Source organism: Dioscorea cayenensis, chromosome 11, assembly GCF_009730915.1.
Source record: "Dioscorea cayenensis subsp. rotundata cultivar TDr96_F1 chromosome 11, TDr96_F1_v2_PseudoChromosome.rev07_lg8_w22 25.fasta, whole genome shotgun sequence".
NCBI lineage: Eukaryota > Viridiplantae > Streptophyta > Magnoliopsida > Dioscoreales > Dioscoreaceae > Dioscorea > Dioscorea cayenensis.
This window is the reverse complement of record NC_052481.1, coordinates 4,562,620-4,577,586: the sequence shown is the minus strand read 5'-3', so window position 1 is coordinate 4,577,586 and position 14,967 is coordinate 4,562,620. Positions and strand designations below refer to the sequence as shown.

Genomic DNA, 14,967 nt, shown 5'->3' with positions numbered 1-14,967 from the left:
AAAAATTTTTCAATGGAACAATTCAAATGGCTAAGAAATAGGTGGAGATGGTAAGGATGATATGACTTCCTCTGATTAGCTTGAGATTGAATTGATGCTTTTTTTTTCCTGGTAATTCCTCACTTGCATGATAAAATTATATTTAATAAAGGTAGGAGAAAGTTACTTCTTCTAGATTATCTATAGAAGTGATTCAACCAACTAGAAATACAAAACAAATTTAATCTGGTGACTTTGATGCTTGTTTGTTATTTATCAAAGAGGGAACCAATGTTTCATACTGAATATTTCTCCTCCACTTGAGCATTATGTTGATATAGATGCTATGTTTTTTTTCCCTAATACTTGTTATTTATATCATTCCGAGTTATTCGTAATGTGTTGTATATTGATTGTACATGCATTATTTTTCATGACATATTATTTGTCTGAATAGATAAGTTTCTTACCAAATCAATATTATTTCATTTGTCATTTTTAGATATGGCTAACGAAAACATGGAAGATATTCAAGCGAATTAACTACTTTACACGATGTATGTATGCATTATTTTTGTTGTGAATATCATCGTCACTATTTGTGCAATAAGTGAGGGAAATGATCAAAATGATGTTATCCATTCTAAGATTGAGTCAACATTTAGCAGGCGCCGTAGACAATATAAATACATGTACCATTTAGTTTATGAAAGCGATGTCAAGTGTATTGATAAACTACGCATGGATTGGCAGTATTTTCATAAATTATGTCAATTATTGACATCTACTAGTGGTCTTCGTGGTACGAGAAACGTCATGGTAGACGAAATGGTTGCAATGTTCTTAAACATTATGGTACATCACGTAAAAAATAGGATAATTAAGTTTGACTTTGTCAGATCAGCTGAGATGGTTAGCCGACATTTTCATGCCGTTTTGAAGTCAATTATACTTTGCCATGGCATACTATTGAAGAAACCTGAACCTATTCTTGAAAATTCAAATGACTCTAGATGGAAACTTTTCAAGGTTATATCACCTAACAATTGTTTTTAATTTATAAAAGATATGGTAGATGCTTTACTAATAATACAGTGTTATCTTCAATGTAGAATTGTCTCAGTGCATTAGATGGAACACATATTTGTGTGAATGTGCCAAAAGTTGATAGACCGAGATATAGAACAAGAAAAGCTGAAATAACTACTAATGTGCTTGGTGTTTGCACTCTAGGCATGCAATTTATATATGTATTGTCTGGATGGGAAGGCTCCTCACATGACGGTCGAGTTCTAAGAGACACTATTACAAAGCCTAATGGATTAAAAGTTCCAAATGGTAAATAATGTGTGTTTTTATTTTTCAAAGTGGTATTAGTAATGAAATTTAAAGGCTAATCCATTAGCTAACAATAAACATTTCTTTGCCTAGTAGGTTGCTATTACTTCATTGATTCTAGATATGCAAATTCACCAAGGTTTCTTGCACCTTTTCGGGGACAACATTATAACTTAAATTCTTGGCCTAATGGTCGACAACCAGTTACAGCGCAAGAGTTTTTTAACATAAAGCATGCTGTTGCTAGGAATGTGATTGAGAGGACATTTGGGCTTTTAGAAATTCGTTGGAAAATTTTATCAAGCCCAAGTTTTTATAACATAATCACTCAGGTGTATTATTAATGCATGTTGTTTACTACATAACTTTATTCGAAGAGAAATGACAGAATATCCTGCAGATAATGAAGTTAATAACCTAACTATGGAGGATAACATTGAAGATGATATCGATGTCATTACAGCTATTGATCCAATGAATGAATGGACCCAATTCAGGCTAGACATAGCTACAGAAAATTTTAACACTTGGCGAACAAATTAGTTACAATAATACTATATGCATGTACTTATTATGAATACTTATATGTATTGGTCTTTTTGATAAACCTTTATTTTGTATTATCATATCTCTAAGTTAATGATGGATTTCTATGAATGATTTTGTATCATCATATGTTTTCATGTCGTCTACTTGATTAACATGTGTTTTATTGTATTTTTCCTTCTAGAATGGATCAAGATTCACAACAAAGGGGTAGGGGGTGTAAACAAACATTATTGGACAACACACGAAGACAAGGCCTTGATTGAAGCCCTAGTTGAGTTATCCACAAATAAAATGTGGCGGAGAGAGAATGGGTTCAGAAATTGCTACTTATACCAATTAGAAAAAATGATAAAAGATAAATTCCCGCATACTACATTGAAGGTTGTACCAAATATAGAGTCTCGGGTGAAACATTTTAGAACCAAAACAACAGTAATTGTGGATATACTCAACATCAGTGGTTTTGTTTGGAACAATGAGCACAGTACTATTGAGTGTGAGAAAAGCACATACGATGAATATGTGAAGGTAAGTTTAGTAACAATTGCCAATTATATTGAAAGATGAATTTGTTAGTACCATTATTGACACTCGCTTGAAATTGGTTATAGAATCACAAGGAAGCAACGGGCCTTTATGGGAAGTTCTTTCCATTTTTTAATGATCTCGCTCCAGTCTTCACAAAGGATAGGGCTCAAGGCAATGCAAGCGGTGACCTTGGAGATGATGTAGACCAATATATGCATGAAACAATTAACTTGGGAGAAAATGTTGATTTCTCTCAATTTCAAAGTAAAGAATTTTTTATGCCCATGGATGGACCTACAGAGCCTCCATCATCCATAACTTTAGATAATGGCGCCTCAAACTCTACTGTTTAGAAGAAGAAAAACGTGCCAAAGACTCAAATATCTCAACAATTTCAGAAAATTTTCTAAAATTTGTGGAGATGGTTGGCCTGGGGTTTAAAACAATGGTTGAGTGTGCAATTCGAAATGCTGAGAGTAATGCACTCAAGGAGACAGCTCATAAAGAAGTTCAACAAAAAAAGAAATGATTGAATGAAGTCATTTTCAATATTAATGTCCTTTCCGAAGATGAGGCATTACTGGTCATGCAATCTTTAAGGAAAGGCGAGGAGAAACTCAACATGTTTTGGCATGTGCCAAATGACAAGAAGCTCCATTTTTGTCGCCTACTTCTAGGAGGTATGAGTCTATCTTTGTTATTTGTCACATGTCGTTAATTTTATTAACCATTAGCACAATCTAAAATTTTCTTGATATGTTCCTTCTACTTGTAGGAAGGGACATAATGTAGTAAAATGACTTTCTTTTCCGGATCGATGAATGTTGTACAATAACAAATTCGCCAACTTTGCTTCCTATGGTCGATGAATGTTGTATGTCTTTTGAATGTTTCTAAGATTGTCAAAAACCGCTCTTGCAAGTTGTCTTTGCATTTTATTAGTACTATGTTGTAACCACTCACTATTTTGTGGAAGTTGGTTGTTTATGTGTTGCATTAGAATTATGTTGTCTTTTATTTAGTAACAAATCTTTCTCTTCATTTTTGTATGTCATTATAATTGATGATGCAATATTATAGGTGACATTGTTTGTGCTGATGATGTAACATTGTAGGTTTCATTATTCAAGCATTTCCAGAAGATACCATTTTATGTGTGTGTGTTGGTGGGGGTGGGTATGTTTTAATTTCATTGATTAATTTGATGCCTAGGAATATATCCATGCAACTTGGGTATTTTTTAATTGATTATATGGTTAGGAAGCAGAGTGTCATATTTTGATCATTTCTATTTTTTTTTTGGCTATGATTTTATTGAAGAAGATTATTATATTGTTTTACTATTGTTTTATAAAATATCATCTTATTTATATATAAAATTTTACTATTTTTCTCTTTCTTACTTTTTATATTCTCAACTCTCATTTTCTCCTACCAAACACCTTCATCATTATCCTCTTTTTTTTCCTCTTCCCATTCACATTCCCATTCCTCCATTTTTTCTCATTCCCCCCTTCCCATTCTTATTCCTCAATCCAAACTCCCCTAATGGGAAGGAGAGATTAATGGGAGGAAATTAAAAATTAATGTAAACTGATGTGAGATTAATGAGAGTGCCTAACAGGGGCAATTATGAAATAATTAGGATGTTCGGTTTAAGTGACTCAATTTTTTCCCCTAATTAATGTTTAAATATTATTATAAAAGTAAATGTATAATCTACTCCGATAGCGTTTCAAGGAAGTATTTTAATTTTTTTTAATAACATTTATTAATAATTGAAAAACATTAAATACACCTAATTATTTATGTAATAAATATCAATCTGATTTTTGAAATCCAATGTATAAAATAGTTTCTATGGTAGGAGTTGTATAATTATATTATTTTATATATGATATTGGCTCCAAACTCTTTACAAAATTTTAAAATCTCCAATGCGAAGCCGCGAAAAATACCTAGTTTTTTTTTTAATCTTGTTGTATGTGATATCTTTATATTGAATTTTAATAATAATAATTAAACATAATTAAAAATAATACTATTTTAATAATTTTTAATAATTAAATTTTATTAATATTCAATTTATAATTATTAAAATTCTTGTTTTAGGTTGGTTAAATATTAAAAATATATTTAAAATATATTTGGGTAACCTCATTTTGTGTGACCACAAATCTCAAATACATTTATAAATTTTTTTAATCAAGCATAAAATATTCAATATTTGCATGTGCATCTAACCAAACATTAAATTAAATTTTTTTTTTTTTTTGTAGTTTCAAATATAAAGATATGCAAATACAGTGTAATGTAAAATCCACCTGAGTTTCCAATTATATTTAATCAAATGTTATCTTATATAACTTGAAAAATTGAAAAGGTAAAAAAATGAAAAAAATAAATAAGTAAATATTACCTTTGTACAACAATTATTTTGAAATAAAAAATTTTATCGTAACTTATTTGAACTGTTTTCTTATAAATTAAATATAGAGTTCACCTAATGAACATCTACCAAAAATTAAATACTTTCACATTAAAATCAGTAATTATATATATATATAATATGTGAATATTATTAGTTGAATAAATTATGTTGGAAGATGATGGACCAAAGAGACCAAGATTTGGAGGGGATTTTTTAAAATTCAAAAATCGAATCACATTAAAATAATTTAAAAAAAAAGAAGGGATTTATTTCCACGTCAGCACACCCAGCTTGTAACCATCGAATCACCATAATACCCAAATTATCCCTTCCTAATTCTCAAATTTACATACCCTACCTTTCTGGTTATCGGCTCCACTAAACACTAACCGACAGCACAAAAGCCACAGTGGCGTCGTCGTAAATTCAACGCTTTCGGAGTGGTGTTTTCGGAAAGCCGGCCTAATATAAAAGGGCCACACTTGTTCTCCTTCACCTCCAAGAAAGAAAGGAAAGCGGAGTGTAAAATCACTTCCGTGCTTTGCAAATTGCAACCGCTTTGGAAAACAACTTCTCGCGAATCGAATTGAGATGGCTCGCCGTGATGATCCAAATCCTTTCGAGGAGGACAACGTCAATCCGTTTGCAGCGGTAATCCCTTTGATCCAATTTTTTTGCTTTTTAATGATTTTTGGTGTATTTGTTTGTTGAATTGAAGTTTTGATTCTGGATCTGTGATTTGGTGAGTGGAAAATGGTAGGGTTTGGTAAACCCTAGTGGTTTTTTTTATGGTTTGGGTTTAGGCGGCGATTCTGATGGCTTTGGATCTCGATGGAGTTTTCGATCTTGCTTGTTTGATTTGATTTGATTTTGGTGTTTATTATGGCAGAATTCTGCGCCGAAATCGCGGTTGCATCAGGCTGCGGAGCGGCTGGGTTTTGGTAGCAAGCATGATGCTACTGTGGACATACCACTCGATACAATGAATGTATGAATTTCTTACTGTTTTATCGATTGATTTGTTTGTGTTGTAGTGGTTGATAGTGAGGCATTGTTTGGGGGGTGGGTGTGCAGGATCCCAGGAAGAAGGAAAGGGAAATTGCTACTTGGGAAGCTGATTTGAGGAGGAGAGAAGAGGTTTTTAGATATTTATGCTTTTTCTTTTTGTATCTGTTCTATGTTAGATTAATCAGGGATTATCTTGATGCATGATTGATTTGTTGTTGTAGGATATAAAACGAAGGGAAGATGCTTTGACTAGAGGTGCAGTATGAAGTTTCATTTGCAGGCTGTGTTTGTAAATGTGTGGATATTTCACTTGTGGGAAATAACAATTGCTGTTCTCATTGAATTTGAATAATGGATTATGCAGCTGGAGTACCGACTGATGACAAAAACTGGCCGCCATTTTTTCCGATTATTCATCATGATATTGCCAAAGAGATACCGGTTCATGCTCAACGGTTGCAATATTTGGCATTTGCAAGCTGGCTTGGTATGTGCTATATAGGGCACTTCTACTCGGTCATATTACACGAACAATTTTCATTTCGTGCACACACAGTTCAATTTTAAGAACTTTAGCACAGCTTTAGTTCAACTAGTTCATTTGACGAAGACGACAACAACAACACCTGTTAGTTCTGATTATTTGGAGTTAGCTACATGAATTTTTTCCTCTCATGTTGCTTTATCAAGAGCCAAAAGACTACCAAGTTCTACTATATCATTATATAAAGTTTCTGTGAAACATTTAGGAAAAAGTCTTATCTTTTTCCTTTTCTACGACCTCACTTGAAGAGCTTTAATCTTTTTTATGAGGGCATTTACAGGTCGTCTAAGGACATACCCATACCATCGTATTCGATTATCTCTTAACTTATCAGTCATAGGTGTCACTCTTAATTTATTTCAAATTTATTCATATTTTAATTAGTTCTTTCGAGTAATAGTTGACATCCATCTTAACATTCTCATTTCAGCCACGTCCAAAAAATGTTGTTTTTTAATCACCCAACATTTTGGCCCGTACATTATAGCTAGCTGAACAACAGTTTTATAAAACTTATCTTTCATTCTAAGAGGCATTTTATGATCACATAAAACTTCAAAAACACCCGTTAACATTGTCATAAGGTCCTGTCCTCTTGGATTATAGAGCTTAGATATCGAAACTTCTATTTTTACCCAACTCAATATCATCCAACCTGCTTCTGCCATAGTTCAACTATTTTATATACTCTGCTTTTCATCTAGGAGGTTTGTGTGTGGTTGTGATATATTTGTGTCTTTGTGGTTTGCATCTAACTCTTTCTGGATTCCTCTGCAATTTTCTTCTAGCTGCCAGTTGTTCTAAGGCCTATATTATGTGGATATTAACTTTGTTTATTGCTTGATTTATTATTTTCATTCTAATCTACATATAGCTTAGTCATAGAAGGGCCTTTAGGACAATCCTTATAATGCCTTGTACTACTACTGCACAATGACTGGTGGATTTCTGTATTCTTACTCTTTTGATAAATACAGCAGGTTTCCAATAAAAATCTTGTGTTTATGCATTACTTTATGATATTGACTATGAATATTTTCATGCAGGCATAGTCCTATGCCTTGCATTTAATGTGATTGCTGTTACTGTTTGTTGGATTAGAGGGGGAGGTAAGTTCTGTTGTAAATTCTTGTTCATGTAAATTACTTTGTTTTACAGAGTGTGTTCTTAGAATGCTCATGTCCCATTTTGATGTGCATGATGGATTTCTTGTGTCCAGGCGTCAAGATATTTTTCCTTGCAATAATCTATGCATTGCTTGGATGTCCTTTGTCATATGTGCTGTGGTACAGACCCCTGTACAGAGCTATGAGGTATTGTTATTATCATGCCATCAATGGAAGTTGTGTAATTACCTTGACACTAGTGATATTTCCTTCAATGCGCTCTGGTTTGATGTTACATTAAGATTTTCTTTGTTTGGAGGTAGACTAAATAATTTGAATGCTTGGCACACAACATGATTTAAAGAAACTTAATTAGCTAATTTAATGAATTTAGGCATGCATATTGTGGAGAAGTCTTCAGAGTTTAATTTGATGATTCATCTGGACATCAATATAGCACGTAAAGAATGTATGAAGCTTCATTTGGAACATAGTGTAACTCACTTTTATGCCAACGATATTTCACACTAGAGAAATAAGAAAATATTCTTGTTTCTTATTGAGAAAAATGTGTCCACTACAACTCTTAATAGTATGGCTTTCCGTATTAGAAAGGTCATGATGCACTGATGATAACTACTGATAATTTTAGACCATCCGATGATTATAGTCTTTTTGTTGCTTTAAGTCAAAAACTTTTTACTATAGCCTGAACTACAGGAAGTTTATTTATTCCTTCATTGCTCAATTTTTTTATTTTGGCAAACAGGACTGACAGTGCATTTAAGTTTGGCTGGTTCTTCTTGTTTTACCTGGTGAGTTCTTGTCTAGCTGACTCTGTGCTTCCAATATTATAATCTTAGTTGTTAATTTGTTTGTGACACCAATTTTATCATGGTGCAGCTCCATATTGGTTTCTGTATTGTGGCTGCTATAGCTCCTCCAATTGTATTCCATGGGAAATCATTGACGTAAGGCATTAGCTAGTTACTTTATTTAAATCAGAAATTACCTTCTTTTTTTTTTTGTGTGTGTTGATAAACTGGGCATATATGAAGATAAATATTGAAGTATATCTTTATGAAGTGAAAACTTGATGTAGGTGTTCGGTTTGGAGATAATAATGTGGAATTAAGGAAATATTTTTAAATATTGGGTTGGAGAGAGTTTTTATTTGAGATCAACTAAGTTTAACTGAATACGATGAAAAAGTTACTTTTTAAAATGATAGTGAATATTTATTAAAATTTAGATTAAAAAAATTAACTATTAAATATATTAATTTTAAAAGTTAAATTTAAAAAAATATATATGTTTATAACTTATCTCAAGTTGTTTGATTGGGGGAGTAAAACTTATCCCTTAATCATACATAGTCTATGAGCACATTAGTTTCACACTATCTTTCTCAAGTTGGTTCCAAATTTCTAAGACTTGGAAGCATGAAGTATTTAAAAAACATGTGTGTCAATTGTCAAAGGGCCAAGAAGCTGAGAAAAGGATTTGGTGGCCACCAGAGTGAGGGAATCTATCAAGTCGTATGCATTAGAAATTTGGCTCGATTATAATGCAACCACCGACAATTTGACAATTTGATTAGATTGCTGGGTTTTAATCAATTTCTAGGTCAACAGTGTTAACATGCTCTATTCATGATTTTCTTATTGGTAAAAATTTTAAGTGAAATTGATCCCTTTTCTTCTTTTTGTGACCAGGGGTATTCTAGCAGCAATTGATACATTCTCAGATCATGTTTTGGTTGGGGTAAGTTAAATTTTGAACAAGTTTTTCTCAGTGTTATTGTTATGCATAATATAAATTAGATTAGGTTGTTGTTACCGATTTTATTTGTGATGATGATCAATGTTTAATGTGCATTAGTTCGAGTGTGGTTTCAATTTTGGAATAGTTCAATTTAATGAGTGAAAGCTTATGCCTGCTTACTTAAAGTTTAGTTTTCAAATTTAATAATGATGGGTGATATGGATTGTCCATGGATGAACCTCCAAGGTATCCTTATCTTGATTTTCGCCAATAAGTTGAATGAGTAGTCTTTGGATTTCTTATATTATTCATATCTCTAATCCTCAGATTTATATTATGTGCTAGAACTGGCCATATATTCTTTATGAAAGGTTTGACTATATTTATTTATTTAATTGCACTGCAGATATTCTACTTGATTGGGTTTGGTCTCTTTTGCTTGGAGACACTATTAAGCTTGTGGGTGCTTCAGGTTTGTTCCATAACCTTTTTACTGTATAACAGTAAGGCATATTTTGCTGCTTCAAGTTGTTTAGGTTAAAGTGCATGTAAATTGTGAATCTTTCTGAGTTTTTCTCTATGAATGTAGTAGTTATTTTACAAATGGTTCTGTGCCTTACATTCCTTAATACTTACAAATACTTTTTACTCAGAATCATGAATTGTGGACATGTAGATATGTATATGATACTCAGAAGTACCTAATACCTTTTACCAAGATTCATGATATGTGGGCATGCGCATATGTATATAATACTTAGAAATACCTTTTACCAAGATTCATGAAATGTGGATGTGTAGATATATGAGTTGAAGGAATCTTTAGTTGTTTGGTTCTGTTTGCAAGTTTGCTTGCCCTCACTCTTATTGTTGAAAAGAAGACTCACCTAAATGTTTTGCTTGTTAATAGAAAATGACAAGAAATACTTAGATGCTTAAAAGTTGATTATTTTCTGGTGCTAATTTCTCTCTCCTTTTGCATAAAAGATCTATTATTATGAGTTCTAGCTCAAACAATGACCACTTTGTTTTTCAATTATTTCTTGCAGAAAGTTTACATGTATTTCAGAGGACAAAAATGAAGATGAGGCTTGGGTGAAAGTTCAAAAATGCGGCTGAGTAGCAGAAAGTACGAACATTTAATATTTTCCTTCATTCAACCGGTTGTGTTTGATGTGAATATAGGAGATTCTGTCGATTTTGGGAGTGGGTCAGTCCCCTCAATTTACCATGTTTACTTTTATTCTCTTTGTCCATATCAAGATAATTTTCATTCAATTGGCGTTCCTTAGAATTGCCATACTCTGCTCTTTGATCTTTGCATTCTGGTTGTTACTCATTTTATTTTTTACCAAATCATGTAAGATGTTGTATGCATTTCTGCACTCTCTAATACTATTATTGGATCACATGGCGTCAAAGTGGGAAAAGTGTGTCTATCTGCTTGTTAAGATGACAGGTTTATCGCTGCAAGATCTGTTGTTCATGTTCACATCTGAATTCTGGTGAGAGCTTTTAAAAAGGCATTATGTACTATGTATGCGACCTGCAACCAACCAGGGCAGGCAGCTGGGCCAACAACACAAGTTTTTTGTATTTTATGATGTGCACTGTTTCCTTGATATCCTATTTTAAGTCCATTTTAATGTTTCACGGAAAATACGAAAATATTTTGAATTATAAATTATAGGGAAAATTAATTATAATTTCTTGTAAGTTTTGAACTTCAAAAGCAGTCTCTGCAGTATTTGAATTTATGATAGTTTTATTTTTAAGTTTATTTTATATAATGTAGACTTTATTGTCGATTTATTACATTTTTATAACATGTATTTTTTATTTAATATTATGGTTTTTTTTTTTTGAATATCTTAATTTTATATGGATTATTTGTTCATTACTAATAAATTTTAAGAATATTTAGTTTTTTTTTTATATTATTCATTTTGTGTGTTTCTCTCTATTCAGTAAGCTAAAATAATTAGTTTGGTGGATAAATAATTTGGTATATGTAAAATGTTTAGAAGTTGGCATTTATAATGGTTAAGACAGGAGTCAGCCAGTGCCAATGGTCACAATAGATTGAATAGAAATGTTAATGGGTCGGATTGTTTTGGTTTTGTTTTATTGTTAATTTTTTAAATATAAAAATATCCTTTGATACCAAAGTTGTATTGAAACGCAAGACAAGTTTGATTAAAGCGTTATTGTTTTTCTCATATTTATATATTTATATTTTTTATAAAGTTTTTTTATCTTAGTAAACAAAATTAAGCCGCATTACTAAATAAAATTTTTTATATTTTTTTATTATAATATAAATATATAAAAATATTAAAAATAAAAAATCTGGTATTCAGCGACTACTTGTACGCGACAGTCAACTGTCTTAACTCAGATGATTAGTGTTCGTCGATTATTACCGATTGATCAGTGACATTTCACCACTGCCCATCAATTATAAGTGGCCCACCACTACTATTTAGATAATCTTTAACAACCGGTCACATGCCGTTCCGTCATTGCCGACCCATCTTTGATGATCGGTGTCTGTTTGACCACCAATAGTTGAAAATCTTTTTTTTAATATAAATTTTGTTTTCAAAATTTTTGAAAACAAAAACAGCTTTCCATATAGCTATCTAGCATTGTAAGAGGCTAAATAATTTCAGTGTTAAGTCTTGTTAAATAGAATTGTTAAATAATTTTTTAACTGGTTTAGGATGATGATAATGTCTAAATAATTTCATTTGTGTTCTTGGTTGCTAAAGAGAATAACTTCTAATGTACCCCCTTTTTTCTTTATAGTTATCAGTTCGAACTATATTAAATCAATATATCCATGTCCTGACAACCAAGAACTCTGAAATGAAAAGTATTTTATGATTTGAGATAAAAAATAAAAAAATAAATAATAAATAATAAATAATAAAAAAACATATATGTGAAAAAGAATATTACTTCAAAGAAAAAATAGAGACTGAAAAATAACCATGAGAAACAAGTAATTTCTATAATTTATTCCCATGCCAGAATTTTTTCCACAGAAGAAAATCATCTCCAAAATCTCTTACTTTTAATAAAAACAAAATTCAACCATTATTTTGACAGCATCAAGATGGAATTTTTTTATTATCATGAATGAATTATGAATGAAAATAACATCAATACTCATGTTTGAAGGACCATTAATTATGATTATGATTATGATCTTAAAGCCTTGAACCTCCATTGTTGTTCCTCAGTACTCTCCTGAGTATTTTTCCAGCAGGAGATCTGGGAATTGATTGCACAAACACAACCCTTCTCACCTTCTTATAAGGAGTCACCTACATATATTTATTACATTTGAACAACAAATTAGCAATCCAGCATTCTCCAAAATTTTATCAAAAACAAATAAAAGAAAATGATTGATTCTAATGAAATTAGATTACCCTTTTAGCAACATATGTTATTACTTCATCAGAGGAGATTGCACTACCAGGTATCCTTACTACAAAGGCCACCGGAATCTCACCGGCTTCTTCATCTTCGGCACTGCAAACCAAAAAAACAACAGAAACTAAGTCGGGAATCTTTCGTCATTTGGTTGCTTAAAAGTTCGTATTATCTTACGATGTCACTGCTACATCAAGAATCTCAGGGTGTGAAATCAGCAGAGCTTCCAAATCTGCTGGAGCTATCTGCACCGAAGACAAAACACTAATAAGACTTGAACTAATCGAATAATTTGCTTTATTATTTCATTTTTCAGTGGATACAACTTCAATTCAGTATACTTTACCTGGAAACCATTGTATTTAATTGTGTCCTTCAAGCGATCCAATACATGTAGATAACCATCCTGGTCGAAATATGCAAAATCACCAGTTTTTAGCCAACCATCTTCATTGATCGCTGATTTAGTGGCATTCTCATTGTTTAAGTATCCTGTGAGAGACATTAACATTTAAAGATCACCTAGAAATATTATTTACAAAGATTAAGATTTAAATCCTGTTAACAATCTTGATGGCTCATAATAGATTCATATAACATAGATTTGAATTTCAGAAACAACTGCATGATATATTGCTTTGTATAAACAAGAACATAAGCATAGTAGATGTGTAATCTAGAAATAGAATTTTTTTTTTTTTTTGGGAATATCATAAGAAAAGACTCGACGATACCTTTCATTATTGCCGGACCTCGTAACAACAATTCGCCACTGCTGCCGGGGGGCAAACAGGATCCAGTTTTTGTACTAATCACTTTGGCTTGCATATTTGGAGCTAAAAGTCCAACTGAAGTATATTTTTTAAGACTTTTAGAATTAAAACCGCGAGTTCCGACAGCAGTAGACTCTGTCATACCATAACCCTGAATTCCGCTAAATGAAAATCAGCAGAAATTCAAGCAATCTAACAAATGCACAATTAGTAAGAACTTCAATGCCAATCATTAATAATACGACACATCATAAAAGAAAAATCAGGTTACAAAATTGATTTCTTGATTGATTTGTAACTTTGTGTGAAGAAATTTGTTTTCTAATGAGAATCCAAACACAACATAAAACCGAGAAATTGAAATCAAAACGCATACAACTAAGAGCTAAAGAAATTCACCTGAATGAGATCAACATGAGGAAAAGCCTTGAGGAAATCATTGATGATTTTCTTGCTAAGAGGAGCAGCTCCACTTGAAACCTGAATCAAAGACGATAACTTGCAGCCATTCCCGGCTTGCGCTCTAATAAGAGCTCCTAAAATCGGAGGAACAACAGGGAAATGAGTGACCTTAAATGCATCAATGGCCATAACAACATCCTTTATAACAAACTTGTTCATCACCATAACCTTCGAACCGAGGGAAAGCAATCCAATTGCCAAAAGAGACAATCCATACACATGAAACATAGGAATAGCAGCAAGATAAACATTCTCACAACCCTCCCTCTCATACTGTGAAGCCTCAAACCGAACAAAAAGCTCAACCATTGCTATAAGATTGGCATGTGTCAAGACAACACCTTTACTAGCCCCTGATGTACCAGAAGAATAGAGTATCGCCGCAATGTCGGTTTGCAAAATTTCCGGCCTCGGAGCAGGTTTAGAATCACAACAGAGAATTCTAAAGAACTCATCAAAAGCACCAGAGACACAGGAGAGGTTTTCAGGCACGGCGATAGCCGGAAAGCCAAAACCATTTATTTTCTTCATAGAATCAATGGATGTGAAAGCCAAGACAGGGTTTTTATGGTCTATTTGCTTCTTAATCTCTTCTTGGCTGCTGAGAGGGTTCATGGCAGTGACAATGGCACCAATTGAGAGAACCCCCAAAAGAATGACAGGGAAAAGGACAGAGTTTGGGAGGAGGAGCAGAACAAGATCACCTTTTGAGACACCAATGCTCTGTAATCCAGAGGCTAATGACTGGACCATTGCTTGGAGTTGTTGGTACGAGATTGAGAAGGAAGAGGAGAAGTCCACAAGGGCAGTGTGGCCTCCATGGCTGTGAGAGAAGAGGAAGGAGACCAAGTCCAAGAATGGTGCTTTGGGGAGGGTTCTTGGAGGGTTTAAGCTACTGTAGATGCCTGTGAAGGTGGAGAACCCTGAAGGGGTGGTTTTTTGGGTTAGGGTTTCAGCCATTGTTGTAGGGGAGAAGGATCTCTCTCAATCTGTTTCTAGGGTTTCACTTTTGCGAACAATGGAGATAATGAGATCATGCCATGT

The 14,967-nt window shown here is 32.7% G+C and overlaps 2 protein-coding genes across 2 annotated transcripts; one reads left to right on the top strand and one right to left on the bottom strand.

Annotated features, from left to right (window-relative positions):
• Positions 1 to 5,329: 5,329 nt before the first annotated feature.
• Positions 5,330 to 10,656, top strand: LOC120272483 (secretory carrier-associated membrane protein 4). Its single transcript, XM_039279313.1, has 12 exons — positions 5,330 to 5,476; positions 5,715 to 5,813; positions 5,900 to 5,962; positions 6,055 to 6,088; positions 6,198 to 6,320; positions 7,424 to 7,486; positions 7,597 to 7,690; positions 8,253 to 8,298; positions 8,387 to 8,454; positions 9,199 to 9,247; positions 9,654 to 9,719; positions 10,297 to 10,656. The coding sequence occupies exons 1-12, from the start codon at positions 5,417 to 5,419 to the stop codon at positions 10,327 to 10,329; spliced, it is 798 nt and encodes a 265-aa protein (XP_039135247.1). The 5' UTR covers positions 5,330 to 5,416; the 3' UTR covers positions 10,330 to 10,656.
• Positions 10,657 to 12,322: 1,666 nt separating this feature from the next.
• Positions 12,323 to 14,930, bottom strand: LOC120272504 (4-coumarate--CoA ligase-like 6). The gene is made up of 6 exons (XM_039279341.1): positions 13,861 to 14,930; positions 13,423 to 13,612; positions 13,035 to 13,180; positions 12,866 to 12,933; positions 12,685 to 12,787; positions 12,323 to 12,576 (listed from the first exon to the last, which is right to left on the bottom strand). The coding sequence occupies exons 1-6, from the start codon at positions 14,881 to 14,883 to the stop codon at positions 12,460 to 12,462; spliced, it is 1,647 nt and encodes a 548-aa protein (XP_039135275.1). The 5' UTR covers positions 14,884 to 14,930; the 3' UTR covers positions 12,323 to 12,459.
• Positions 14,931 to 14,967: the final 37 nt, after the last annotated feature.